At 41.7% G+C, this 27,133-nt stretch overlaps 2 protein-coding genes across 7 annotated transcripts in view; both read right to left on the minus strand.

The window, feature by feature from the left end:
• Positions 1-13,327, minus strand: part of PTPN4 (protein tyrosine phosphatase non-receptor type 4) — a 109,400-nt gene extending 96,073 nt beyond the window's left edge. For both annotated transcript variants that reach the window (XR_010028540.1, XM_063161812.1), the window contains exon 1: positions 13,235-13,327. Coding sequence is in view for 1 of the 2 variants with exons in the window: in XM_063161812.1 (XP_063017882.1) it covers positions 13,235-13,247 (13 nt within the window). In the remaining variant the exon portion in view is untranslated. The remainder of the gene's footprint in view (positions 1-13,234) is intronic.
• A 1,876-nt stretch (positions 13,328-15,203) lies between these two features.
• The window catches only part of TMEM177 (transmembrane protein 177), a 70,317-nt gene continuing 58,387 nt past the window's right edge, over positions 15,204-27,133 (minus strand). For 2 of the 5 annotated variants that reach the window (XR_010028543.1, XR_010028541.1), the window contains exons 2-3: positions 19,539-19,641; positions 15,204-17,581 (exon numbers count right to left, since the gene is read on the minus strand). The gene's annotated coding sequence lies outside the window, so the exon portion shown is untranslated. Of the gene's footprint in view, positions 17,582-19,538; positions 19,642-25,309; positions 26,015-27,133 lie in introns of those variants that run through there. The other 3 variants (XR_010028542.1, XR_010028545.1, XR_010028544.1) reach the window with 3 other exon arrangements.

Genomic DNA, 27,133 nt, shown 5'->3' on the forward strand with positions numbered 1-27,133 from the left:
TCCTACAGTGTGGGGAGCAGCCCCACCTGTACACACACATGCTCTTGAGCTTCTGATGTACAAATACAACTCATTAGCTGCCAGTGAATGTAAACATTCCCTTAAGAAGCCAAAGTATGCATAACATTTAGAATGATTCTATTTTTAAAATGCACATTGGAATCTGCATAGCCATAGGTAACTGTGTTTCACAGTTTCTGCAGTGCTCAAGGGATGTATTACTGCTGTAGTCAGTGGCAGGCAATGCAGCAGTGAGAAGAGCTGAGGGGACATGGGCTTAACTATGCGTGGCTAAGCTAACATCCTCTGCAAAGTGGCTACCTGGCCTGGAACAGTAATTGCTACAGAAGAAAAATATTTATACACAGAGGCCAATGTTTAATTGGCATAGGGAAGGGAGAAGAAATATCCCTATATATTTTTAGGTGTACTTGTCTATTACACAGCCTAGTTAGCTATATGTTACAAACTGAAAGATGATTTGCAGAGAGCAATGTTTTCTTTCTAAAACAGAGACTGACACTGAAATAAAATTTTAAATTTACTTTCCATAACATAAATTGTAAGTGCTTAGGAATCAATGTCAAGAATTAGAAGTTTTTAACTATCACATGACATGAATTTATTTCTTACTTGTTCAAATATTATGTTCCATATGCATTGATATTTTCTGCTTCCCTCTATTTTTATACATGAGATGTTTAACATGTGTAAAAAGACTCCACAAAATCTTTTTCCTCAAGAAAAAAAAAAATAAAGAAGCCTCCTCCAAAAGATCAAGGCAAGTGGCTTCAGATGTTCAGCTTTCAATCCAGAATAATAAAAGAAAACTATTTTCTGAAAACATACACTTCCTTCCTAAGTTTGGAGAATTTCTTTACTCTGTCAAGCAGGCACAATTCACTACAAAATACCGTAATTGCATACAAGGTGGTTATACACCAATTCTGCTGAAGAGGATCTTAGAAGGTAAGTGGGAAGGCAAGAGAATATTTTTAGTAGGTCATAAGACACAAACATAAACCAACTATGTCATGCTGTTGTAGAGAGGGAATCCCTCATTTGAGGATACAGAGTCAGGCGCCCAACCCACGGGACAGATGAAGGTCCTCCCTCATGATTCTCAGCATTGCAAAACCTCAAAGGGACCTGGTTTGAAGCTTCATAACCCAGAGATGCAGGTCAAATAAGAACAGTCCAGTTACCTCATACAATACCACAGAAACTGAATCTATCACAGCTTTCAAACACTTTGAAACAATTGTTATCCATATATAGCTGATGGAATGCTTACTAAGACATTCAATGTTACATCAATTAGATATTAGATTCAGTTCTTTTATTATGGTAAGGAGGAGTGCAACACACTCACAAACCCTGCTCTAGCAGAAGACAGCACTTCTGGAAAAGGGATGACAAGTACAAAACACACTAAAGTGGTCAGGGAAGGATTTAGTTCAAATTTAGGACTGTATTTTTGTCCCTGAGATACATTTTTAACTACCTGTTCCACAAACAAGGTATATACTTGTATATACTTCAAAACAAAGTTCAATAAAAGGGATTACCTGACAGTGGGGAGCTATGAAACACACTATGCTGTACCAAATAATAACTTCTTTCTTGCTCCACACCAGTACTGTATTTTATTATATCCCTGCTTCAGGTTTTCTGGCACCTACTTGCATGAGCTGGATAGATTGCTGCTTTCCAAGTCGCCCTCGTCTCCTACCACTTCTGGCATTCTCTGGTTTTTCCACTTCTGTTTCTTCTTCTTGCAATCAAAACAAATTATAAACATTTGATGCAAAATGTATCAAAATGTTTTCTGATATATTTGAGGTTGGCTGTTTAAGAACAGCACAGCCAAAGAAGATTGATAATACCCACAAATATTTGACCTGTGTCAAAAAAAACATGAAGTACTTGGTTTCTCTTGCTTACTGCCATGAACTGATTTTCATAAAGAAATAGAACACAGATAAACCTAAAAATACAGAGTGATGGCCACTTTTAGAGAGATTTAAAATTATTTTTTGCCCTTTAGCAGAACCAAATTTCCCTACCTAAACTATTTTTACATGCCCATGATTATTTCTTCCAGCTTATAAATTTGTTACATTCAAAGCACCTAGAAGAACAGAGGAAGGGCAAGAATGTGTTTTAAGCAAAAAAAGTCATGTTTAATAAACTTTAAACATTAGGATTACAAATTGTGCCAGCAACATTCCATTATCTTGTTTTGATAAATGCAGAACAGCCTGGGAAATTAAAAGAAGCTTCATGTTGCAGTGACAAAATTAAGATAGGTTTTGGTGTACCTATCAGTCAGCTGAAATGCAGACATTAACATACTAGCTTTGTGGATCCTTGAATGACATAAGTGTCAAGATGAAAGCAGCTGACTCAAATGCAATCTGAATTAGAAATGGAAAGGGAAATGGGGAAGAACTTTGAGGAACCAACAGAAGATCTAATTTCATTTCACTTTATTATTTTTTTAAGGTAACACCATGACAGGATTTAAATCCCAAATGCATATCATTCCAAATGAGACCACTGAACACCAGTGGCTCTGCAGCTATGATATTGTCTGTGGTACCAATCTTGCTCCTCACCATACTCCACCTTGCCCCTCTTTCCCTCATCGCCAGCAAAACACTTCTCAGGGTGCAGTGTAAATTTCACCTGAAGAGTGTTTCCACTCCAAGTGTTAGCACAGGGAAGGACCAGAGACAGGCCATGCTTCCCTGTGCCTCCACCGAGCTGAAATGCTTCCCAAGTGCCAAAACAGGCACCTGCTCCTGCAGCAAGGGAGGTGAGGAGGGGACTGTGGGGCTGCATCTCAAGGTGACTGGGCTGGTGGCAGCAAGCCTCAGCATTAGCTGGTTCTCAAGATGAAATTCCACAAAGAAGCTCTTAACACCTCCTTCTCCTCACACAGAACCAGACTGTCTGGTGAGCAGGAATTAGGAGATTGGGAGGGTGGGGAAAGGCAGCCAGCATCTAAAAGGTCCTGCTGGTACCTTGACTTGGCTCTCTGAATTATCAGCAGCAGTGAAAAGTAAAACTAGAACACAGAAAAATCCATTAATCTGAGTACCCTGCTGACAACCAGAACAAAACTGTTCCCTTGCAGATGTGCTCCCCACCCCAGGTGTAACACTGCACCATTACCTGAGGGGAACTGCACCAGCTGCCCAAGAGCAACACCACTCAAAGGGTTTAGAAAAGTAAAGCATTAGTGAACACAGAGCGCTGTATTTCACATCACATCATCTTTGGACTACTTCAAAAGACAAACATCAATTTTTTAAAGCTTCTGGTGTGCTCAAACCACGTCCCTGAAGATAATCTCACTTCCTAGAACCCACCTAAAACCTTCAGGATCAAAGGAACTGTTCCAGAAGCCACAGCCTGAGGTGTAATATGAACACTAGAGGCTGGAAGCAGTTCCAGCCTAACCCTGCATGACCACAGCTTGGTCACTTCTGTGATTGCTAGCATCAGAAAATTGAGTGTTTTGGAGGAGAGGAAATGCTTTACACTGCATGAGTTGAACAGATGAAAATTAATCAAACTCCGCTCTTTGAAGACAATTTTTACATTTTTATCACAATATAAGAACAGGAGATTGTGCCTAACATTTGGTTGATCTCTGAGGAAAAACCCACCAGTGAAAATTTCACTAACAACCTTAGCACAGAGCTCAACATGCAAAATAACATGAATAGAGCTCGAGAGAAAGGATAAAAATTACACTGTTTTGGAATGCTGAATGTAAATACATCATTTTCAAATGAAACTGTCAAACATCTTGTTGTGGTGGTAAAAACCAAATCACTATGCAAAATGATAATACAAGAAAAGTCAATTGTATGTTTCTAATAATAAATGCTCTTGTGGCTTTTGAAGTCACAAAAAAACTCTTGGCTGAATTGAAGCATTGATTTCTGTAGTTATTTATGTGCAGTTCCTATTAGAATTCTATTGAATTCCTTGAATGGTGAATGGAAGTGCTTTTGAAAACACACACAAAAACTCTTAAACAAGGGACAAAATAAATGGAGAGTGTCACATTGCCAAAAAGTATCAAAAAGTCAACAGAACATTTCAACGTTTTTTGAAGTGCAAGCATGTATGACATGGCTTGACAGAAAATAAGTGTAATACAAAAACAATATTCAAAATACATTTCCCCAGCACTCCTGAAGAGGAAGCATAAACACTGGTATTTGCTTCTCAGACATTATTTCTAAATTACTTGCTATAATCTTGAAATATAATCTATAGTAAAACATAGTTTTATTTTACAGAATTTTAAAATGCAATCACTCCATCTTTTTATCCACCACCAATATGATGATATTTTACTTACTGTGAACACAGATATATCCAAAGTGTATATTATGTTAATTATGCTAAGAAAATAAGGATATTTATACAACGCCAAAAGAAAAGGTTTCACTGTGGGTTTTTCTGAGTACTAACAAGAGACATTTAAGTCTGGAAAGCAGACTTTTAGAATGTAGCTTTCTGTCTACAGCAGAGAAATAGTAACATTAATAAGTTTATCTTCAGAACTTCTGTATCAGCCTATTTTTATTTTAATAGAAACCACATTTGTTTTCTCATTGAAAGTAATGAGCACTTCTAAAATAATCTTACCACAGAGTGCTCTTCAACAACTTAAGTAGTATCTTATTTTGAAGCTATTTAAAATTATTATTATTACAGCATTACTCCATACATATATTAATTTTTTTTCTATTTTTCCTAATTACTCATGGCACACTCATTCTGCTGAACTACAGCAACTTCTTTGAATCTGCAGTTACACATCTTTGTCCCTAACATGATGACAATTTGCTATCACACACCACTATCCAATGAGGGATGGATCTCTGGTCATGTAACACATCCCAGCTTATTGTACACAACTGCTGGAGCACACACAGTTATCATGGCACATCACAACACAAAATATATTCACATGAATATGAAAGACTTCAGTGGGAAAAGGCTTTTGCAGATAGCAGAGCAGCTACAATCATTTCCCACAACAGTTAGAATGAATCTGTTTGTCTGGCAAACAAAGGGAAAAAATACTGCAAAGAGGTGGATTGGAAAATGCTTACATCAATGCAACTTAGAAATAGAAAACAGAGATTTGACAAAGTAGCTTCACTGGCAACATAAGTTCTATTCAAAGGTGGCTGAACATGAGCTGAAGTTTCAGATGTTAATCAGGTTTCTCTTTCAAGCTACTCTCTCACATACATTTCATTAGTATCATTTCTACAAAGCACTTTTATTTCTGTTTTCTCAGGACTGTGTATGTGTTTCCAATGCCAAAGAAGTTACTATCCATATGACCCTTATTCAGAGAAGGATGCTTTTTATGAAAATGCTGCAGCAAGCACCCAGCATTAATAAGCTCCCATACAGCTTTGCTGTAGAAGGAGGGAGAGCATATGGAACTGGGGAGGGGACAGCAGCACCATCATTAAAGGGAAGCAATGCTTCTGCTGCTAACTACAACTGAGCCTTTTAATTGCTCACTTCAGTTTTATTAAATAGCTTACAGCTATCTAGAGAATTTCTAATCTTGCATTTAATTAATCTCAAGAATGAAGTTCTCCTGCAGGAATTTCCTCTTGGAGGATTTTTTGTCAGATGTTCATTTTCAATCTATTTTCTAGCCCTCTGCTGAGGAATTCTGTTCCAAGTGTAACTGTATGTACACATCCTTAGTGGTTACTCACACCTCATTTTCTTACTGTACAGCTCTCCATCCTTCAAGTGGCATGTCTTTGAAAGCAGAGATATTTTAATTAATACCTTTATAATGTCTGTTATTCAATCCTATACAATTTACTTAACTATTGAAAGGCTTGAACACAATCCAGAGTTTCTGCAAGCATGGGGATTGTGGAAAGTCAAAAAGAGATTTACCAGAAGAACCCAGGAACATCCACCACAGTGCATCCCTCCCCAGGCACACTCACATGGTCACTTCCCCAGACAGATGCAGGAACTGCAGAACAAAATACTCAAATCTATCCTATGAGAAAAGGGAAGAGACAGTATCACCAATACCATAATTCTCTTAAGTAACAGTAAACCTATTAGGTGAAGGTGCCAAAAAATTGTAACCACATTACACCACCCAGAAAAGCAAAGCAAAAATAACCCTTTCCCAACAACAAATTCCAAAATTATTTCCTTAGTCCAAATTTGAATATCTAAGGCCACTTCCAGCCTGAGTAGTTTACAAATCTGACTTACATGGTATATGTTAATATATCATACAATGAAAGGAGAAGCAAAATGTTAATTAGGGAAGGGTTAAGAAAGGTAAGAAGCTTTTGCCACCATTAATGTTCTGTCCCTCCTCACCCAGCTGCATGTATAGCAAACTTGAGAACAGGTGGCAGAACCACAACTAGCAGCAACTGCATCAGCTCTCAGGGCTGGAGAATCCAAACCAGTAGTCTCACTTAAGCCCACAGGAAACAAATAAGCCCGAAAAAAAAGTTCAAATCACTTGGAGGTAAGACCCCACAATGTAACCATCTGGTGTGTTTGTTCCATTGTAACACAGCTTCTGCATTTCAGTTTCTCCCTCCTGTGGTGGTGGGTGCCACAGTTAGTGCAGCACAAGCTTCACAACAGGTCATGAGATTCGTGGACAATAAAAAAAAAATTTACCTCTCCTTCTTCATTATGTTTACCAAAACCCAACACACTTTAAAATTGTTGCAGGGCAGCTGTCCTTCTCTTTCCCCTCTTTTCCATCCCAACTTAGACAAAGATGATACACCCCTTCAGTTTTAGAGGCAGACACATTTCAGTCTTTCAAAACCTTCTTTTCATAAATACTACACCCTTGCAAATATTCAAGAGATCTGCTCCATGGAAAGCAGGTGCACTTGGATGAGCTAACAGGATGCACTCTCTCCTTACAGAGCCAACACACAAGCCTAAAACAGAGGAAGTGGGGAATTACTGGTAGATGAGGATTCCCATCCATAGCCTCATTTGCACCCAAGCACTAAAAGCAGACTGTGGCATCAATCCTAACTGCAGCCTGCCTCCCAAAAACAGGCAAGAGCCTCTTCCAAGGCAAGTCAATAGCAGCTCACAGTTTGGAGCTTACAGGCCACAGATTTCAAACTCAAATGCCAAGTTCCATAAAATTTTATTTTTAAGTCAAACAAATTGATAAACATCCCTTCTCCCAAAGTAAAGCTTTTCTAAATAGGGGCACTCAATAAACTCAGAGAAACGTTTTAAGAGCAGTGCTGAGGCTCTATGCAGTTCAGAGACAATGCAAAACTGGCATATGCAGTGCACACACACAATTCGTTGGGAAAAAACAACTTACAATGCAACACATCACTGGACATCAGCACTGGCCATCTTTAACCCTATTTACACATCAAAAGACAAAAATATCTCTCACTTTTTCAGACGACACTACAAGCTTGTTGCACGTATCAAGACAGACAAATGCAAAGTGACATATGTTAATTTTAACTCTCTCCAAAGCCAATTTTTCATGGGAAGACTGCAGGTTTTTTCCCCAAAAACATCTCTGAATTCACTGACAAGGCTAACAGAAACAAAACAAACCCAGTTTTATTATGTGATCTTCCTCATAAATGGTCATTTTTAAAAGCAAAAGCATTGGATCAAAGCTGTAAAATCTGAGAAGCATTTTTTTTTCAGTACCAAAAGAAATACATTACATTTTTGATTTTTTTTTGTTCACATCAGTTATAAGAACTTTAATTACAATTAATATGTTTTGCAACTTCACGGCCTAGGAAAATATAAGGGAAAGCATCATCAAGAAATTCTCTCTTGGCCTGGATACAAAACTGTGCTAAGCTGGAATTTCAGAGAGCATCAGCAGCAATAACTGTTCTTCCACTGACTGGTGTATTTTCCAGGTGCTCTTACTGACTATGTGGTCATTTCTCTACCTGAAGGACAGGAATGAACAACATTTCCAGTTCTAGTCAAGCCTGAACTAAGTATGGAGTTACTTCAGCCCTGTATCTCTGCTGGCACACACAAGAGAGCACCAGCTCTGGTGTGTCACATTGAATTTGTCCTTTGAGAAGCACAGCCCTGCAGTGTCATCAAACCCACTGCACGGGCACCTTCCACTGTGGCCAGAGAACACAGAAATCTGGCGTGTTCACCTCCTCCCAGACAAAGCATGCCAGCCCATCTCGGGGACAAAGGAGCCACAGCAGGCTCTGTCACAGCTGCTGCGTGGACGGGATCTGCTGCAGATACAGTTTCAACTGCTGCTTTCAAACCTGACATAAAAAAGCAAACAACTTAACTAAGAATCGTTTTCTCATCTAAGAAAACACCACTTACATAACTTTCCTTGCACTCAGTGACTGACACAAGCTGCAGAGCACTACTGATATCATTTGTTCCTCATTTCTGTCTTTTGCAGCAGACACAAAACGCTCCTTGGAGGTTTGGGTGGGTGGGTGGGTTTTTGGGAGAGTGGGGGATTTGTAGGTCAGAGAGATGTTGGTACACAAACACAAAAAAGTGGCCAAAGGACTCAGGAAAAGCTAAAATACACTCAGCTGTCTTAAAAGTGAATATCCTTCTGGAGACAAAATGAGGATCATTTGCTTAATCCAAGCACAGTTAACAGCACAAAACCAAACCAATTCAAATTGTTACTTCTAGCAAACACCAGAAAAGAGCTTATATTTCATTTTTTTTTTCAATTGGCTTATTAAAACTATCAAACAAAATAGAAAAATCATATAGAACTCAATACCTTCAGACTTTAACTGATGTTTCCTAAGAAAAAGCACCAGTAGAACAAGGTTCTGACTAGCAGATATTGAGCAATTTTTAAATTAAAGTCCAAAATCCAGGCTAATAAGAGAACTGAATACATCCTCCTTAAAGCTTATCTACACCATTCTAATTATAAAAAAGTAAAAATTCCAAGTATGAAAATGGTAATCTCTAGCAGCACTACATTTGATTGTCATTTGAAGATCTGGGCTTTTGGTCATGCAAAATAATTCAGTTATTATTCTCTAATCTAGTTACCCTGAAAAAGATAAGAAATACCCAGAAAGGCAATGTAAGAATGCACGTGCCATGGGAAGTGGGTTGGCTGTTTCTCCCTCATCAATCTTAGGGTCAGACTGAAAAGTGTCAAGTGGCAATGAAGAGCTCACTTCACACTCCAATCAGGAAAAATATTTCCCAGAGCATTCTTCATTACAGGTCATAAATACTCCTAATCAAAAGACTGTTTATTTTAAAATGGATATTAGCCATTTCCCCTTCCTCATGGAACTGTAGAGATGGCAGTGTCCCATAAACCACACAACTGGAATTGCATTTATCATCCAATAGTCACAGGAAACTTGTCCAAGAGTAATTGCAGTGTCAGACAAAGCAGGGTCCCAAGAGAGGCCCAACTGCATCACCCTACCAGACTTTGTTTGAAGGTGCATCAGCTGAGAAAGGAGAAGCTGCCTCAATTCTCACATTTCAAAGAGAAATTCATCAAGTTATGTTTGTGTGACCTACTGAGAATCTCTGTGACCACCAGCTGTAACATTCTGTGCATGTACTGGGACACTGCACACACCCAGCACACACTTCAGTGTGCTGTTAGCCAGATTCTTTTAACCTACACATCTGGACCCTGATTCTGGTATGTCAGCACATCAATCAAACTTCTCTGAACACTTTAACTGCTATAAACTTGAAGTAATTTATTTTCTAAGTGGCAAACAGCAATAGTTTTCTAATTCTGGAATTCTCCAAAATAAACATGGAGATTTTGAATATGTACCTGCATATATAACACTGTAATAATTATATATATATGTGTGTATATATATATATATATGTGTGTATATATGTGTATATATATATATATATATATAGACTTAGAAGGAACTCCAAAATTTTAGAAATTAAAGGTTTTCCAAAGCCTACAGAAAATTGTTTTTGTGCTACTTCAGGGGATTATAAGTCCTGAAGGAAAACCAGCCTCTGTTCCCAAACAAGCATATATGAACAGCTGGTGCAGCCAGTAAAGACCTGCTGTTGTATTACCAGCACTCTGCTGAGCTCCTTGGGTTTTGTCTCCTGCTCAGGCCATTCTCCCCTCCCTCTGCTCTTCCACCTTCACAGCTCCTACTTTCCCCCATGAACAATTCCATATTATATACATACACAAACCATTTTTACAGTTATTTAGGTTGGAGGACATTAATACCCATGAGAATTCTGTCTGGGCATTTAATGAAAAGTGACAGCATCAGAGTGAAAGTGTTGTATTTAAAAAAAAAAAAAAAAGCACAGTCAACCATCTGCTGAAAGATTCTCTTGTTTGGCCATTTTTTAATTGGTGAGAATGGAAGTGAGGTGACACAGAAACAGGATGTGAAGGCATGGGATTCATATGATCTTGCACCAAATTTAAACCCAAACTGGGGGAGGGGAGGAGCAAGGCACAATCATGAGCAATCAGAGGATCAAACTATTGGTAGTAAGAAGACCCAAGAAGACAAACCATAGGAATGCACTATTTATCAGTTTAGGGAAAATAGTCTAACATTGATTCCAACACCAAAAAAAGCCTTGCACATGTCTACTGCTTGTTTTAATTAAAGATTTGACCAGTTGAAAAGTTAGAACAGACTATTAATCCACTGTAATTTTAAGAAGACATTTACCCAACCCACTGACTCCATCCAAAGCCTAAACTGCCCCAAGCAAGCTGCTCTTGTTCCCACACACAGCTGAGCTGAGGGCTGACCCATCCTGGCTACCTTTGGTGTGCATCCCACCTTCTACACGTGCACACAAACCCAGGCACACAACTCCCATGTACACTCAGTAAAATCCTTACAAAGCAGCAACCATAAATAATGGCCCAGCGAAATGGAGCCCCCAGATGGTGCTCAGGACCTTTCAGCAGTGCTGTTACAGTGTGAAAGCAATCTTTCAGAAGTGCCTTTATCCCCACAATCATGTCACACACTGCTGTATGAGGCTGCCAGCCCTGGAGCTCTGCATGCCCACGAGCCCCTGTGGCACCACACTAACACCACCAAGCACTCACACTCAGCAATGCCCAGGACAAACACAGGCCTGATGCCTCCTGAACCAACGCTGGAGCTCAAGTTCCTGCAGCAACTCCTGTGCAGGTGGAAACATCTGCCCACAGAGGGGCCACTGCAGGACCTGAGCCAAAATGATGTACCCTGAGTATTAACTTACCATATATTCCAAATATGCTAATGGCAGTGACATGTAAATAGTACTACATGAACCCTGCTCATTAACAGAGAGCCATTAGCATTACTTCTAAGATTATAGGATTTTGGGTTTTGTTCATGTTTTAAAAGTATAGCTGCTAATAATGAATTAATTCTAGTCACAGAAAAACGGTACTGGCTGAACTTTCCTGCTACTATGGTGTAAGTGTACCCAACCCTGAAAGTATTTTTAGCAAGGGTGTTCAATCAATACTGCTATGTACATCCTAAATTAGACATTAACAGGACATGAGAACTGTAAAGCATGGCAACAAACAATACATTCCACGGACAATTTTGCTGAACAAGAAGTAACCATCGAAGTAAACTCTAAACAGGTAAATCTGATTCCAAACAAATTTAACTGCAAACGTAAGGAAAACATACTGAAAGGTAAAATTACTTAATACATTTCAGCTTGTGAATAATATGCATCTGTATTTCAATGTTTAATCTGACTCTGAAAAACTAAAAAACACGCACATCATCTAAAAATACAAAGAAACAGTAATGACAACAAAATTATAGCAAAAAAATCCCACCGACAGTACACTTCTGAGTTTACAAAGTATAAACTTGCCTGGGAAACATACTGACACACATGTACAGATCTGTAAGCTTATCACCCAGAATCATTTTTTATCAACATGGTGCAAGCCAGAGTCGTGCCAATATGTAAAAACAACTTTTTAGGTCAGTGAAGCAAGAAATCCATTGTCAAGAAAATGGCACCCATAAGATTACAATAGTGAATATATTATGTTCAAGCAATGAACTGGAAAACTTTCCTACAATATACAAATCTAACAAAAAATGGTTTTACCAATTCTAATGTAACTCCTTCCTGTACTCCTGCAACGCACATTTCCAATGAGAGGAGCACACCATGTCTGCATGCGTGTGAACACGTCGGTGGCTCCCAACACTACAGAGCACTTATTTGCCAAAACAAGCAGGCAAACGTGCACTCACAAAACCCCCTCACCACCCAACTCCGAGTTTAGCTCAGGGCAAGAGAAATGCCCCGTGGGTGAGCAAATGTATGTGCACACCGCAGCCTAAAAATTATCCTTCAGCTGAGATCCATTAGCACTTCTGTAATACACCAAGTCACACAAATATTTTCTACCTCACAGTTGCAAAAATTGTAACAGCTTGGCCACACTGAAGTCCTGGATGGCTGTAAATAACAGCATAAAGTTCGTTCACGTGTGTTTTACATCCGAACGATGCATATACCCTTCGAACAGACCAGAGGTGGGAACATCTCACGTACACCGGCAGCTATCTACTTTTAGCCACTAGCTCTTGGAGATTTTTGAAAGGAAAAAGACGTTTTGCTTCTTCCAGCCGGTGCTGCAACAGCATGCACGAGTTAACCCATCACCAGGTAGACGAAAAGCCTCTGTCGCATATAGACACAGCGATTATACAAGCCTTCTGCTCGAGGGAGACACTAAAAATGTACCAGAGGAATGCAGCGACAGCACTCAAACCTATTTTCCCTGCCCATAACCAGGGCAACGCGCACATGTGCCTAGAAAGCACAGGATCGCAAAGTTTTTTATTAAACACGCTAAAATAAAAATCCGTTTCGGGCGTTCGGCGGAGTTCAGTGCATTTTAGAGACCCCGACCTGCCCCCGCAGCTCGTTCCCCTCGAGGCTGTTTCCCCCCCACACACCCCCTTGGCCGAGGGGAGCCGGCTCTGCTGCTTTTCCGGAGGGGGAAGCGGAGGGAGAGCGCACACACACGGCCACCCCCCCTCCCCAAAGGGCTCAGGGCAGTCGCTCTCCGCCCGCGGCGAGCTGAGCGCGAAGTTGCGGGAGGGGGAGCGGGGGGGTCACAGCACGCACACGGCCGCGGCTCGCAGCGCCCCTCGTGCCCCCAGCCCGGAGCCGCCTTTACCTTCATGTACCATCCACGTCCTGGTTCCAGATGGAGCGGGGAGCGCCGAGGCGAGAGGCGCGGGGGCTGCGCGCTCGCGCCGCTGCCGCCCCGCGCGACCCCCAACCCGCCTCCGCGGGCGCGCGCACGGGCACGCGCGCCGCAGACGCTCGGGCACGCGCAGCGCCCGCGCCCCCCCGCGGGATCGGGATCGAGACCGGGAGCGGAGGCGCCGCTCGCCGCCCCCCCCTCCTCAGTCTTCCCGCAGCGCCCGCCCGAGCCGCAGCCTCGGGAGCAGCGACAGCAGCCGCCCCGCGCCCCGCCGCAGCGGCGAGCGCCGCATCGTACTGCAGCGACTGGGCCGAGGGAGCGGGGGGGAGGAGAGGGAAAAAAAGCTGGGGGAGAAGAGGACGGAGGAGCCCCGGGGGGAAGGCGGAGGACACCCCCACCCTCCGGCCTCTCCTTCCCCCCTCTCCTCACAGAGACCGGCCGGAGGGGCCGCACGGGCCGGGGCTGTCTCTCACGGGGCGCGGCACTGCCTCGCACGGACCGGCGGCTGCCCCGCACGCAGCCCCGGCCGGGAGGCAAAGGGGACCGGGGGGAGGTGGAGCGCCGGGGCGCTGCGGAGGCGCCTTCCCTGCCGGCGAGCGAGCGAGCGCCCGTGGGGGAGGAGGGGGGAGGACCTGCAGCCTCCTCCCCTCATCGCCGCCCTCCTGCCCGCCTCACGCGGGCAGCATAGCAACCAACATGGCGGCTGCGCAGTCACCCGGCGGAGGGCGGGAGGCGGCCCCCGAGAGCTCGCGAGAGCCGATGGGGGGGCGGGCGCTGTGCTCCCCTTTCTATTGGTCCGCCATGTGTCCGTAAAAGGGAGAGGGCATGACCGAGAGTGCAGCTGGCGTTCTGATTGGTTGGATTTGCCATGGCTGAAGCCGGCGGTGAGCACTGATTGGTCAGGTGAGCCGTCACTCACACCTGTGGCGGTGCGGCCCTCAGCTGCGCTCGGTGGCTCGGTTTGGCTCCCGCCGCCCTCAGCTCGCCCGGGGGACGGGGTGCTCTGAGGGATCCTTGTGCCCGTGGGAGCCGCACGCTGCCCTTCTGACCCGCTCCGTTCCGAGGGAAAAATGAGCCACACTGGAGCAGTGGGGGTGTGTTAATGTCGTAACCCTCCGTCTTGGTCACATGGCCGCCCAGCCTCACCCTGCAAATATCCCAGGGGGTCATTACTGCCTGTAGGTCTTTGCCGGAGCTTTCCAGAGCATGAGGTGTATTGTGCGCCCTGGCCACATAAACATTTTCATATGTGGCCCATGGGAAGGTTTGCGTTCAAAGACGTGGTTTAACACAACCCGGTCCTTTGATGTACTTATATTGTGTCTGAAAGGGTTTGGTTAAAAATGTCTTTAATGTCCACTTATTAAAATACAACCTCTCACAAGCTGTTTACTGAGTAACAGACACATAGAATATATAGAATCATTTAGGCTGGGAAAGACCCTTGAGATTACTGAGTCCAATGTTTGGGAATGAGTTCTTGGATTTCACAATTAAATTCCTAACCATAGCAAGATGTGGAGTAGTACTGAAGGAGTTTGCATGTTCTCCTCTAATTAGGAAGCTTTTTAAAATCTCATTTGTTTGATGTTTGCAAACTTTATATACATTTCCAGCCTAAATTGTTCTTGTGCCAGTTTTGTTCTTTTGCTTAAATACTCCTTCCCTCTTAGCAGTGTTTTCCCTCAATTGCTTTTAATAAAGCAGTCATACCCCTTCCATGATAATGGGCTAAATAATCCAAGGACTTGTAACCTTTCCATTTACTTAGTGAGTATTATGATAATACAGGATACTCCATATGACTTCTTCCAGGAATAATGTGAATCAGGGGTGAGAAGACCAAATTTGGGGAAAGCAGTCAAGCAGAAATTTCAGATCACAATCTCTGGAGCTCTTTTAAATAATAGACTTCTTAATGATAATGAATAGAAAACACTTATAAATTGCTGAGATTTACATTTTATTAACAAAAATCTAAAAGATGACAAAGCTCGAAATGTGAATTGAACTTAGATTGAACAATTCCTAGACTGATGATTTCATAAAGCCCCAAAATAGTACACACAGCATCAGTAATGCCATTCCTTGTTGCATTCCTGTTCCTCCAGCTCTTCCTGAACATCTCTGTAGTTGACAGACTGATTGTGGTGCAAGCAGAGACATCCCACCACTGTATGCTGCATTTGTGAGCTGCTGCCAGCCTCTCCAGCAGGGCATATGTTCCTCTGGGCATTAAAGGCCTCCTTGGCTGCAGAGTTGGCTTGGTTGCCTGATAATTCTTTTTCAAAAGTTCATGTCAAATTTAGGCACAAATTGCACACGTACATTTCAATCCATTTGCACTTAAGATTCCAATTCTGCCTCTCACATTTTCATATCATTTTCTTGTGCATGGTTTGTGTCAGACATAAAGTTATGTTCCAGCTGAGAAGAGCAATAATTAATACATTGCTTTCAACAGAGTGTGTGATGGAGGAGCAACCCAAACCACTCCTTGTGGTGACTGTAGAACTCCACAACATCATTTTGGCAAATGCAGCCTTGCAGTGGTACAAAGGGATTTGTTTTGCTGATCTAACACAAAATTAGTGACACATACAGATATTATATGTGCATTCCAATGTTAATTCCTTGCAATACATTGTCTTTTCTGCATTTTGTTGTTTACAGAAGACTTGATTGAAAGCCCTAAATCGAGGCAGTGGAAGATTCCCACCATGTGCAGAGTACCTCAGGTCAGGCCTACATTGCAAGAGCACTACACAGATATTGAGACAAAGCTCTCCAGCTCATGCTCTTACAACAGCAATGGAGCAAAATTGCACTGCAGAATGTTTGAGTGCAGATATTGCTCAGACGAATTCAGCAAAAAACTTACTTTGCAGAATTCTGAGTTACATGTTATAAACCCTGAGCAATCACTTCCCAAAATTATGAATGAAAGAGAAAAAGCAAACTAAAATGTCACTTTGTCATTATTTACTCAAAAGAGCACATTCCTTTCTCATGTAAAAAGTGCATTCAGCTCAATTCTCTTTCAAGAGCATGGCTCTTTCATATAACAGCAAGCTTCTGGCTGTTGTCTGCCTGTGTATATAAGCAATGGAAACTGCATTTTGTGAAAATATTTTGCATAGCAAGAGTTTAATTTTCAAACCAGTGTGTGGGGATTTATCTGTACTCTGTTGATGCTTTTTGGGGAGGACATGTTATCTCACAGCCTGTTGTGTCCTGCTAGTAAAGCACCACTATCTTAAACTGTTTTGTACAAGTTAAACCTCTTGGGTAAATATAGAAGCAAACAAAAGCTTCTCCTTTACCTAACAGACCTGTGGTGTGTGTTTGTGCCAACAACCTTATTACTCATGCAAGACCTGCCAACCAAGCTGTGATTAATTTATCTGAGAAAACTGTACATGAAAAATGTGAATGGGATTTTAAGCCTCTCACTGAAATACATGCAAACTGCTTTGTGGCCAAGAAGACATACTTAAACACTGCATTAAAGCAATTCAAGATAAATTACTCTCACTACAGGTGGAGTTTAGCTGTGAAAAGAGGAGACAAGGCACTTAATCTTAACGCTAAGCTTGATCAAGCATAACGTGTTTGTTAGCAGATGGGTTTTCTATAAAGTGAGGTCCTAATTCAGCAAAGCCCTTACAACATACACACATTACTCAGGAAACAACCTTAAAGTTGGCCAAATTCCTCATGGGCAGTGCCACTGCTCAGCATTAATGGCAGAGCAGTTTGTGCTTTGGGATCACTGTTACTGTATCACAGTGCATTGTATGGACATAAATACTGAATGTGAGTGGTAGCAGTGTCCTAAGCTATGGGGACAGAAGAATTTTGCTGCTTGGGACAAGGACTCACTTTCTCTTCAAGTTTGTGCAATACCTGGTGCCATAGGGCTCCACAGTACTAATTGTTAGAATACTGCAAAATAGCAATTTGTGGTAATAAGCTTGTTGCAGCTATCATCCAGTCTGGAGGCTGGCTGTATTTATTTATTTTATAAATATATGTTATAGATAATGCTCAGAAATGATACAAAAACAAAAAGCTAATGGAAACATCAGTACTTACAGTTTCTGGACCATGTTTCACCAAGTCCATTTTTTCTCCAGCCAGCCTTCTTTGACAAACTTCTTTGCCTTTAATGCACATCAAAGTACCACAAGGTTGAATTTCTAGATACCCACTGCAAACAGCCCAGTGATTCTGTGAAGTCCACTTGCGCATTCACTCGTGGAACACTGTTATTTTCTGCTTCTGTCCAAAAGGAGAAATGCTGGCAAGTAGCATAAACTGGCAAAACAAAACCATAATAAACCAGGTAAAAAAATACTTTGAAGCATAATTTTTTTTCCCCAAACACATCAAGAACAGATCTGCCAGAGAATATGAGGAACTAGCAGGCAACAGAGATGAAACAAAAGCATTCAGGGAAAACAGGAGAAAACTAAGTGCCTTTTTTGTGTCACTGTTCTTTTTGGCAGATTTTGAGGTGATTGCTACAACTAAACCTTTTTTTAGGGGCATGGTCAGAAAAAACATATGTGCAAAAGTGAGTGTCTGTGGTTTTGGAGCCAGTCAGTAAACTGTACAGTACCTGAGTGCCAGGACAATGTATTTTTCACCCCAGGGTTCAAAGGGAGCTTGGATCTGAAATCGCCAAACTATTAACTGTGCTTTGTAATTTATGGTTTGGAGTGAACCCAGTTCTGTAAGAATAGAAGTTTTTAGACAAGACTTCAGAGAAAACAGAAATGACAACCCAGTCAGTCTAACACATGGCTCATCACCATGTAATGAGAAGAAGTGGAAACTGCAAACCTGGTAGAGCTTTAAAAATGTCAGCAAAGTCAGCAAATATTGATAAAGAGGAGCTGGCTTATGTAGACTTTGTATAAATACTGGGACTCTGGATCTTCAGCCTTAATCAACTCCCTGTTGGAAGAAGACTAAGTTTGTACAAGCTCCTGCTATCTTCTTTCTCCTCTCCTCCTCCCAGCTTGCTTTTACTCTCAGTCTAATTGCCACAGAAAGGAAATCCAAATGTGTGGCACCAGGGGAGACAGAGCATGTTCGGGGTATCTTCCCAGTCCAACCCATGAAGGAGCTATGGACATGATTGAAGAACATTTAACATGCAGCCTGGATGAAGCAATCACATTTGAAGATTTCCCCAAACAGTTTTACAAAGCCCAGGAGGCAAGCTCTCTGTGTGATTGGTAACTGCTTCAAAGGGAGGATGGATGGGTAAATTATCACAAAGGGAGTAGCCAGTGAGATACCAAATGCACCTGAGCTTTACAACATGTTCACAAGTGGTAAGTGAAACAGGACTGGACAGTGTTTTCTAAGGATTCACAATTCTTCAGGAAAATCAAAACCAAAACTGCTGGCACAAAGTAGCCAAAAGAAAAATCCATCATGATAAAGATGGAGTAGGTGATAAAATAACAGCTAAAATGCAACGATCAGTCAATGAAATGAAAACAAAAAAATACATACTTGTGCAACATAGTAGGCTCTAATTAGTTCATATCAGTCAGCAAAGATATTTTGAAGTCACTATGGATAAATTTTCTGAAATTGTTATCTCAGTGCTCAGAGAGGCAGTTTGGACTGAAAAGGACAGAAGAGAATGATAAAGCAACAATAAAATGCTATCGTATAAATATTCAGGAATCGTGTTCTTTCCTTTAATACAAGACAAAATTCTGCTTATAGCATCTTGAGATGTGGTAGCATCTTAAGCATTGGAAAAACATGAAAAAACAGGAAAGAGTGACCAGATTGATCAGAAAGACAGAATGCCTTCTAAGACAGGTTAATTACTCTGGAACTACTTGGAACTACTCTCATATAGATGAGAAATGGCAGATGTAATACAGGTATCAAAAATCAAGTCTGACGTGGGAAAGGTGAATAGGGAACAATTACTCATTTCTTATGAGAACAACGATGAATCTAATAATATTTTTCAAATGGAAGTGTAAAAAAAGCAAAAGGAAGTACTATTTAAACAACATCTGCTTAATTTGGATAATTCATCATCATGAGATCTTTTAGATGCCAAAAATACTTAGGGCTGCAAGAAGTTCCTAGACAAATTTGCAGAAAAACAGGCTGCTTTGCAGAGAAATGGAGAGAGCCTCCAATTCCATCCTTAGATATTCAGAGGTTGAACTGGTAAATTAGGCTCTAACTGCTCTCTCCTTATATTTCCACTGTAGGGAGCTGCAGGGCACCAGGTTACCTGGACTTTTGGTGTGACTTGGGTCAGCCTTTCTTGCATTGCAGCTGCAGCAGAGAGATGTCCCCACCTCCAACCTCCTGCTTCCTATCATATCCTGTGGGGACTGAACCAGAGAAATCCCAGTAAAACATTTAAATCAATGGAACATCTAATGAACGTTTTTAGAACTTTAAAAGGGATTTAATCAACATTTTAAGATCTTAATTTAGCAAACCAGTTGCATAGATACAAAGCCAAAAATGATGGTTTAGTTAGACCTTCATTTTGACTTAGCCCAAAGAACCTCACCCAGTAATTTCTGCAACAGCCCATAACTTTGGTTTGAGCTGTGTTGCAAGTTTTAGAGTAGTTTTTTTTCCCTTTTTCTAAGCCCATCATTAAGCAACCCAGCACTGACAACTGCCACTAAAGCCTTCTAGATTTGGAACTCTTCAGAAAATTTCTGGAGTATTTGGGAGGAGAGAAAGATGCATGCAAAAAGTGGAGTATAAGTGGGCTCCATTTGTGTGGAATTGGTTCAATCCTACTATTGATTTCTTTCTACAGTGATAAAAAAAATTGAAGTAATATTTGAAATGAGCAGCTGACACACACAGGTTTTACCTTCACAGGCTTTGTTTTCCCCTAACTTTATGTTGACCTTTATTTGACTGACTTGTAGGTAACTATCCAGAAAGTAGACAGTTTTCTTTCAAAGCTGGAAGTCAGATAGCACTGGTTCTAATAACAATGATGTAAGTGCACAGGTTGCTGTGTTTTGTACTCAATGCTATTTACATTTCTGTTGCTAAGATCCCTGAGTGAAGGCCATAGCTCTTTATTCTCTTAAGGTGACAGCAACTTGTGAAGATAAGCAGTGCACACTGTACATTGGAAAAGAAGTTGCTTGAGTTCGTTTTGCTTCCTTGATCTACAAGAAAAACACTGGAATAAGGTCACACTTTCAGATGGGCAGTTTCATATTTCAGCCCTGTTTCCAGTACAACATCAGGAAACCTTTTGAAAATTACCAGTAGATATAGAAGAAGAGAGGAGAAAATGGCCTCTCTGTCATCCTTTCCCATGTTTTTTTCCTGAGGATTAAAAAAAAAACAACTTTTTTTTAGTGCTTTGTTACTTCAGCCTTTCCCAGGCTTCTTTATAAAGTTTGCACAGAACTCCTCACCCATGTGAGACCCAGTGGGGACCGTGTGTCACCTCTCACTGTGCCACAGTTTCACAGTTGTGGTTTTGAGGTCACCATTGTCTGCCTACAGCCAGCAGCAGTGCAGGGCTTTTCCCCTGCTGGTAAAACATAGCCAGAAATGCACCCCCAGTCCTGAAAATGCCTTTGTCCATTGCAGTATAACATGACATGTTTCCAAAGTAAGTGTTCTTTACAAGTATTTCTGAAGAGGAAAATAAAAGAGCATTTATTGACTGTTGTGGTTTGTTCTGACCTTGAATTAGAGTGCGGTACAGAAAACTGCCAAATTTGGCCTGCCCTAAGAAAAAGACAAAGATGGCACAGGAGCAACTCAACTAAACAAAACATATGTGCAAAATACTTCCTGGTACACCCACGTTCTGGCCTCCTGCAAAAAAATTTGCCAAGACAGATTTTTTGACCGGTTAAGTTCTTCCAATAACTGTGTAACCTGTTCTGCACTTTTGATTCATAGAATGTTCACTTTCTGGCTTCCTGAAGTGGTTCCAAAGTTCATGTCATAAGCAGAAAAAAATTTTAGAAAGCTTGGGCTGATCATGTAGAAATTAGCCAGACCAATTATAATAAAAAAGCATCAATATTTACAGAAAATTCAGCTCACTGCATTTTCTAATCAGGCAGAAAAATATTTTCAGATTAAGAATGCAAAATGTTGTACGTGTTGGTTTTTATATAAAAATATTTGTATCCTAACAATAGCATGGGTAGAGTGTACCAGCTAACATCTGAAACTTTCAGCAAAGACAAGAGGACCAGAGAGCCAGCAGGAATTTTCAAACTATTTGCCATTTGGTGAATAGAACCCTGGAAAGATGCTTTCACAGACACAAAAGTGGCTTCTGGGTTACCAGGGAATAGAAGAAGAGAGATGCCAGTGAAGGGTGAGTTAGGAGCCCTATGGACTGACAACACTGAAACCAGCAAAGCACAATATTGCTCTTACACCACTGCTCTGCCTGCACCTTCCTTACTCAACCCCAAAGGGACCACACACAGAGGACAGGATCTCTCAGTGCTTCGTGGCTCTGGTGACACCACCACCAAGGCTAGCATTTATTTGCACATTGAATGTGGCTTTTATCTGATCTATAGCAGGTCTGTAATGTTACCCACAGCTCATAAAATTTGCTTGTTATCTAAGAATCTTAGCTTTCATGTGCTAAAGGTAAAAATCTGTAGCTCATTCTGTCCAGCTCCAGTCTCAGCAGTTACTGGACTGGAGTGAGAGGGTTTTTTTGGTGACGTCTGCTGCCATTTCTTAAGTATTCAAAACCAGGATAGTTACCCTCATTGCAGTGAACTTGTTATGGGATCATGGGACAGGACCCTCAGCAGTTCAGAGGAGCAGGAAAACATCAGGTAATGAGGGGCTGGACTGAGATTAGCACAGAGCTGAAAGGCACTTTAGATTACCTGGGAAGCATTCTGGAAGACAGCGGGGCAGTCCCACTGCTTGCAGGCAGCACTATCAGCTCCACTCTGCACCAAGGTAGGAAAACAGGAATCCCCCCTACTTTACACCTTCCAATGTGCTAATGGGGATTCAGGAGGTAGCAGTCTGGCCTGTCTTACTCCCAAGATTTAGTAAGGACAGATACAGAATGGGGAACCCTTGATTCTGCTGCCTATTGGTTAGTGCCACAAGGCTAATGCAGATTCTTCTGTAATTGCTTGCTACACATATGTGGCAACATACAAAGGCCTCATGAATTGCAAAGAAATTGTATCTTAGATAATTTTGGATTAATCAGAGTTTTCTCTAGAGGTACTTTTAATGAGGGACATACCCTCTACTTTGTATTCCTGCCCAAGGCAGCACATTTCCATGCCATATCATGAGGAACTGGCTCTACAAAGCCATCATTAATTTCATTGTTGTCTCCCCCCCTCTAACAGTGGAGGACTCTTCACTATGAACTGTGCCTAGAGGCAGACTCTGGTGTATGGATTTGTGCTTCTTTGTTCACCTCCCCATGAAATACTGAAGACATTATGCACTTAAAAAGTCACAATAAAGTTTAAAGAAAATAATTATAAAACAAGCCTTCTATTCTTTACTCTGTTAAGGTTGCAGTTATTGAAAATTAAGATTTCTTCTCTTTTACCAAGGATATGCTACTCTAATTTGTTTATAAACAGAATATAATAATGATATTCAGAAAAAATTATATTAAAAATGTTACACTAAGCTTTTTTTGCTGCTGTTAAGTAATTACACAGAGGAGCCCATTTTTCAGGACCTGCTGAGATTTGGTATGTCTCGAAAGCTAAGCCCTTGAATCCCAGATTAAATATGCAAAGGCAGTGGGAACAATTCCTGCTTTGCTTGTGCATTCACAACTTCCCTGAGCCCTGCAAGGTCTGGCTGCACCACGGGTCCTGGACCAGTCCTGAGCCAAGTCCCCTGTGAGCCAGATCTGGCTGTGGTGTTTCCAGTGTGACCAGCTGCTGCAGCAACACTGATATTGTTTGGGTTGTGCAAGGGCTAAGTCAGGACAAAATGTGGGGAACAGCAGCTCTGGCTCTGTAGTTTAATTGGAGACAGTATTAGCATGAACTCAAAAAACACAAAACTCACTGAGCCAGGACAGAAACATTATTGCTGCAGCAAAAGCAAATTTAAACTAAGTAGGGAAGTTTCTAAAGGACAATTTGCCTTCATAGCAATTGTGTAGCTCAGACACAGAGACTCTCCTGAGCTGAATTCAGGCCAGTGATACCATCCTGCTCTGCCTGGATTAGAAGCCTTGCACTGTACCCAGTTAACTGCAGCCACTTTGCAGAAACCCCCAAAGTGTTCCACTGAATGATCTGAGGGAATATTCCCAGTATTCCCCCTCCCCAACAGAACACACTTTCATCCCCACTGTGCACCAGGGTTAATGGCACAGTTCTGCTTTGCATTTTTTCTGTTATTTACCCTTTCTCCACTAGATGCTACACTGAGACCATCAAACATTTATTGAGTCAAATAACATAAATTTGAAGACTTAGCACAGAATAGTGTGTTTAAAACAAAATAGTGACAGCATTGCTCTGTGTGGTGTGAGGGTGAGACTCGTGCATTTCACATTGGAGTAACTGCTCTGACTTCATCAGAGATTCTTACTTGGCACTGCAGGAAAGAGGCATAAAGCAAGTTTGTGTTTACTGGCATTATTATTCATATGCAATTGTATCAAGAAATTACCTAAATGTGTGAAATAGTTTACTGATAGTGCCACAAAATCTGAAATTAACCAAATAATATATGCCAATACAATGAGCTACTCCTTTTTTCTCTTTATGTCTTAGAAATTCAAAATTGCATGCTGAGTTGGAAAATTACACTAGATTATATTTTTTATGAAGCTTCTTCAAATAATATCACAGATACACATGACTTTTCTTGATGTTATGCAAGCCCTTGACCCAGGCAGCTGGGGAAGGGCTGTGCAGTGTGGCTCCCACAGAGCCTGCCAGCCTGGTTTTAACTCGTGCGTTGTGCAACACCTTCTGGTAAACAACCTGAGATCCTCTTACCTCCCAGTGCAGGCAGGCCCAACCAAACACTGCTGCAGAGCCTTTCTCATGTGACAAGTTTATTGGATAAATGTGTTCCAGCCTGTCTTGGAGGCTCTGCTTGGACAAAGCCAAGGGAAGGTCGGAGATGGTTTCAGCTAATTAAGGTCTTCAGGGCTGCGTTTCTATCAGGTCTTTGGTTACCCCCCATTCCTAAAGGTCGACTTATTATGTACCACACTATTCAGAAATGTGCTGTGTGTTGTAACCCAATTAGCAGCACCTCTATTGTTTCAAGAAAGGGGTAAATGTAATTTGAGAAAACTGCAATATGACCTGGTTAAGTGATATACTTCCTTTCCAGCAAAAATCAACACACAGCTTCAAAACCCTGCTATATTGGCCTGTCCTGCTCTGACATGCTGTAATTTGCTTATCTGGTCTTAATCTGCAAAAGAACTAGAATAGAAAAAAATGGTTTGTTGAAGTTCAACAGGGCCTAATGGCAGTCAATATTTACTGTTCAGGAACATAATCTGCTCCTGGTGTGATGAGGTTCAAAATATAAATTATATACATCAGCTGAGGATCTAGGCCACATGCTCAGCAAACTGGGCCCTGGCCTCCTTATTGACCATTCACAAGCTCATCTTCAGATTAGTATAGAGAAAGGTGGATTAAGAGCATGGTGAGGGGGAATCTCCTTTTTTGTTTTTCTTTTCTTCCTGTACACATGGTTAAGCTTAGAGCAGTTTAGCCAGTGGCAAGATGAAGCATTATTTATTCTAAGCTATGGACTCTACAGTGTTTCAGGCCAGAGGTTTCATTTTGGCAAAATTTCATGTAATACTTTGCAGTGAGGAGTAAAAGTCAATGAATTTCATGTAATACTCTGCAGTTAGGAGTAAAAAAGGTTAGGAGTAAAAGCTACAGATTTACAAAGAAGGGCCCTAAATATTTTTACATTGCACTGGTTATACCGAGAAGCTATTAAAAATATTAAAAATAAATTATTAAAAGTACTAAAAATAAATGCTTGTCCTCAGGTAATTAACTTACTTACTATTTACTCCATCTGAAGAGTTGAAAACAAGCATGAAGCCCAGCCTCAAAGTAGGTCATAATTCTCTGAAAAATCAGACATAAGGTCATGACCTAAATGAAATAGAGTTTGCTTCGTAATGATCCTGGGAAGGAAGGCATCGGCCAGTGGTAGGGAATCAGCATGTCAAAGGGAATTGTAAATGGGAGCTTTGCAGAGCTTTCATCTTTTCCAGATGGGTTCATCTCCAGCTCAGGTCAGTATTGATTGAAAACTGTTACTCTGCACAGTCTGTTCAGTGCCCAGTGACTCTGGGAATTGAATCATGTTCCCAGCACACAAGCAGTAGCATCTCGTAAAACCACCACTAGACCTGAAATTAATTTCTAATTTTGCTGGCAGCCTTCCAACAGAGAGGTCAGGCTGAGGAGCAGCTGTAAGGATGAGAATTCCTCCTGGCAGAGCTGGAGGCATGTGGGGGGCACAGACCACAGAGAAGGGTGGATGTGGCAGGGCAGCAGCAGATTTGCACCTCTGCTATTCAGGCAGGGATTTCAGTCTGCTGAGTGCTGGTGGAGCAGCAAGTTCAAGGGCTGCTGCAGGTCTCCCCTGTGAGAGGCAGTTCATGGCAAGAGAACAGGCTGGAGAGAGCCCATCACAGGCAGACATGCGAACCAGCAGGGCTGGGCAGCCTCTCCCACGGCCCTGCTGAGCTCCTCCACCAAGCTGCTGGTACTGCAGGCAGGACCACACAGGTGACTCCGTGGAGTCAGACCAACAGAGGCAGTGTCACAAGGGGTGACTTAGAGAACTCATTTGGTGGCATGTCACTGCCAGTGGGGGAGGTAGGAAGAATACAAATTTGATAGGGTATTACAAAAGTTTAAGTGATCTCATGTGTGCAGACAAATATTGTTCTTTATCTGCCTGTACTAGGGAAGAAAGCAAAAATATCCCTGTGTTTCTTTTCCACTTCTGCTGGCTTCTGTGTTTGCACAGCATCAGACAATTTTTGGGTGGAGAAATTTTGCTTTCTAAGGAATACCAGGGAGGAAGCATTACATTTTCAAAGTCCCTGGGTTGGAGCTTATTCTTGCCATTTGTAGGGAGAAACCCAAACATTATGTGGACCTTTTTTGCTCCATACAAGAAACAGCAACAAAGCCAGGAAGTGTTGCAATTTGCAGTATTGGAAAGTTTGCTGAAAAATAAATAGTAATAGGAATTACTGAAAGCAAGGAAGTCATTTTTGGGGAAGAATTTCTTCAACACATTTATATTCCTATAAGATTAGTTAATATTCTTGCCTTGCATGTGATGAATCACACTGCCCCAAGCCATGTAGAAGGATGCACTGCTGATACTAAAGAAATTTAACTTGTCTTCAAATCACAATTGTTGAGTGCCTGTCATTTTATGGTAGAACTAGTCCCAGGAAAGTCTGGATGAGTGATACCACTTTCAGGTATCAAGCACTGGAAAATGCATGCACACATAAACCGACCCTATGATACAAAATCTCAGCAGATTACCACTTTTCCATTTAGCACATTCAAGAAATACTGCACTGCTCTTGCACTGTGCTGGCTTGAGCTGGGGTAGAGCTCAGTTTCCTCACAGTAGCTGCTTTGGGGCTGTGGTTTGGATTTGTGCTGCAAGCAGTGCTCATAATTCACGGTGTTTCCATTATTGCTGAGCAGCACATACACGGTCAAGGCCTTTTCTGCACCACCCACCAGAGAAATGGCTGGGAGGTGCACAAGGAGCTGGGAGGGGACAGAGCCAGGGCAGCTGATCCCAAGTGACCCCAGGGATGTCCCATCCCATATGGCATCACGCTTGGCA

The sequence above is a fragment of the Melospiza melodia genome, chromosome 8 (assembly GCF_035770615.1).
Source record: "Melospiza melodia melodia isolate bMelMel2 chromosome 8, bMelMel2.pri, whole genome shotgun sequence".
NCBI classification, from domain to species: domain Eukaryota; kingdom Metazoa; phylum Chordata; class Aves; order Passeriformes; family Passerellidae; genus Melospiza; species Melospiza melodia.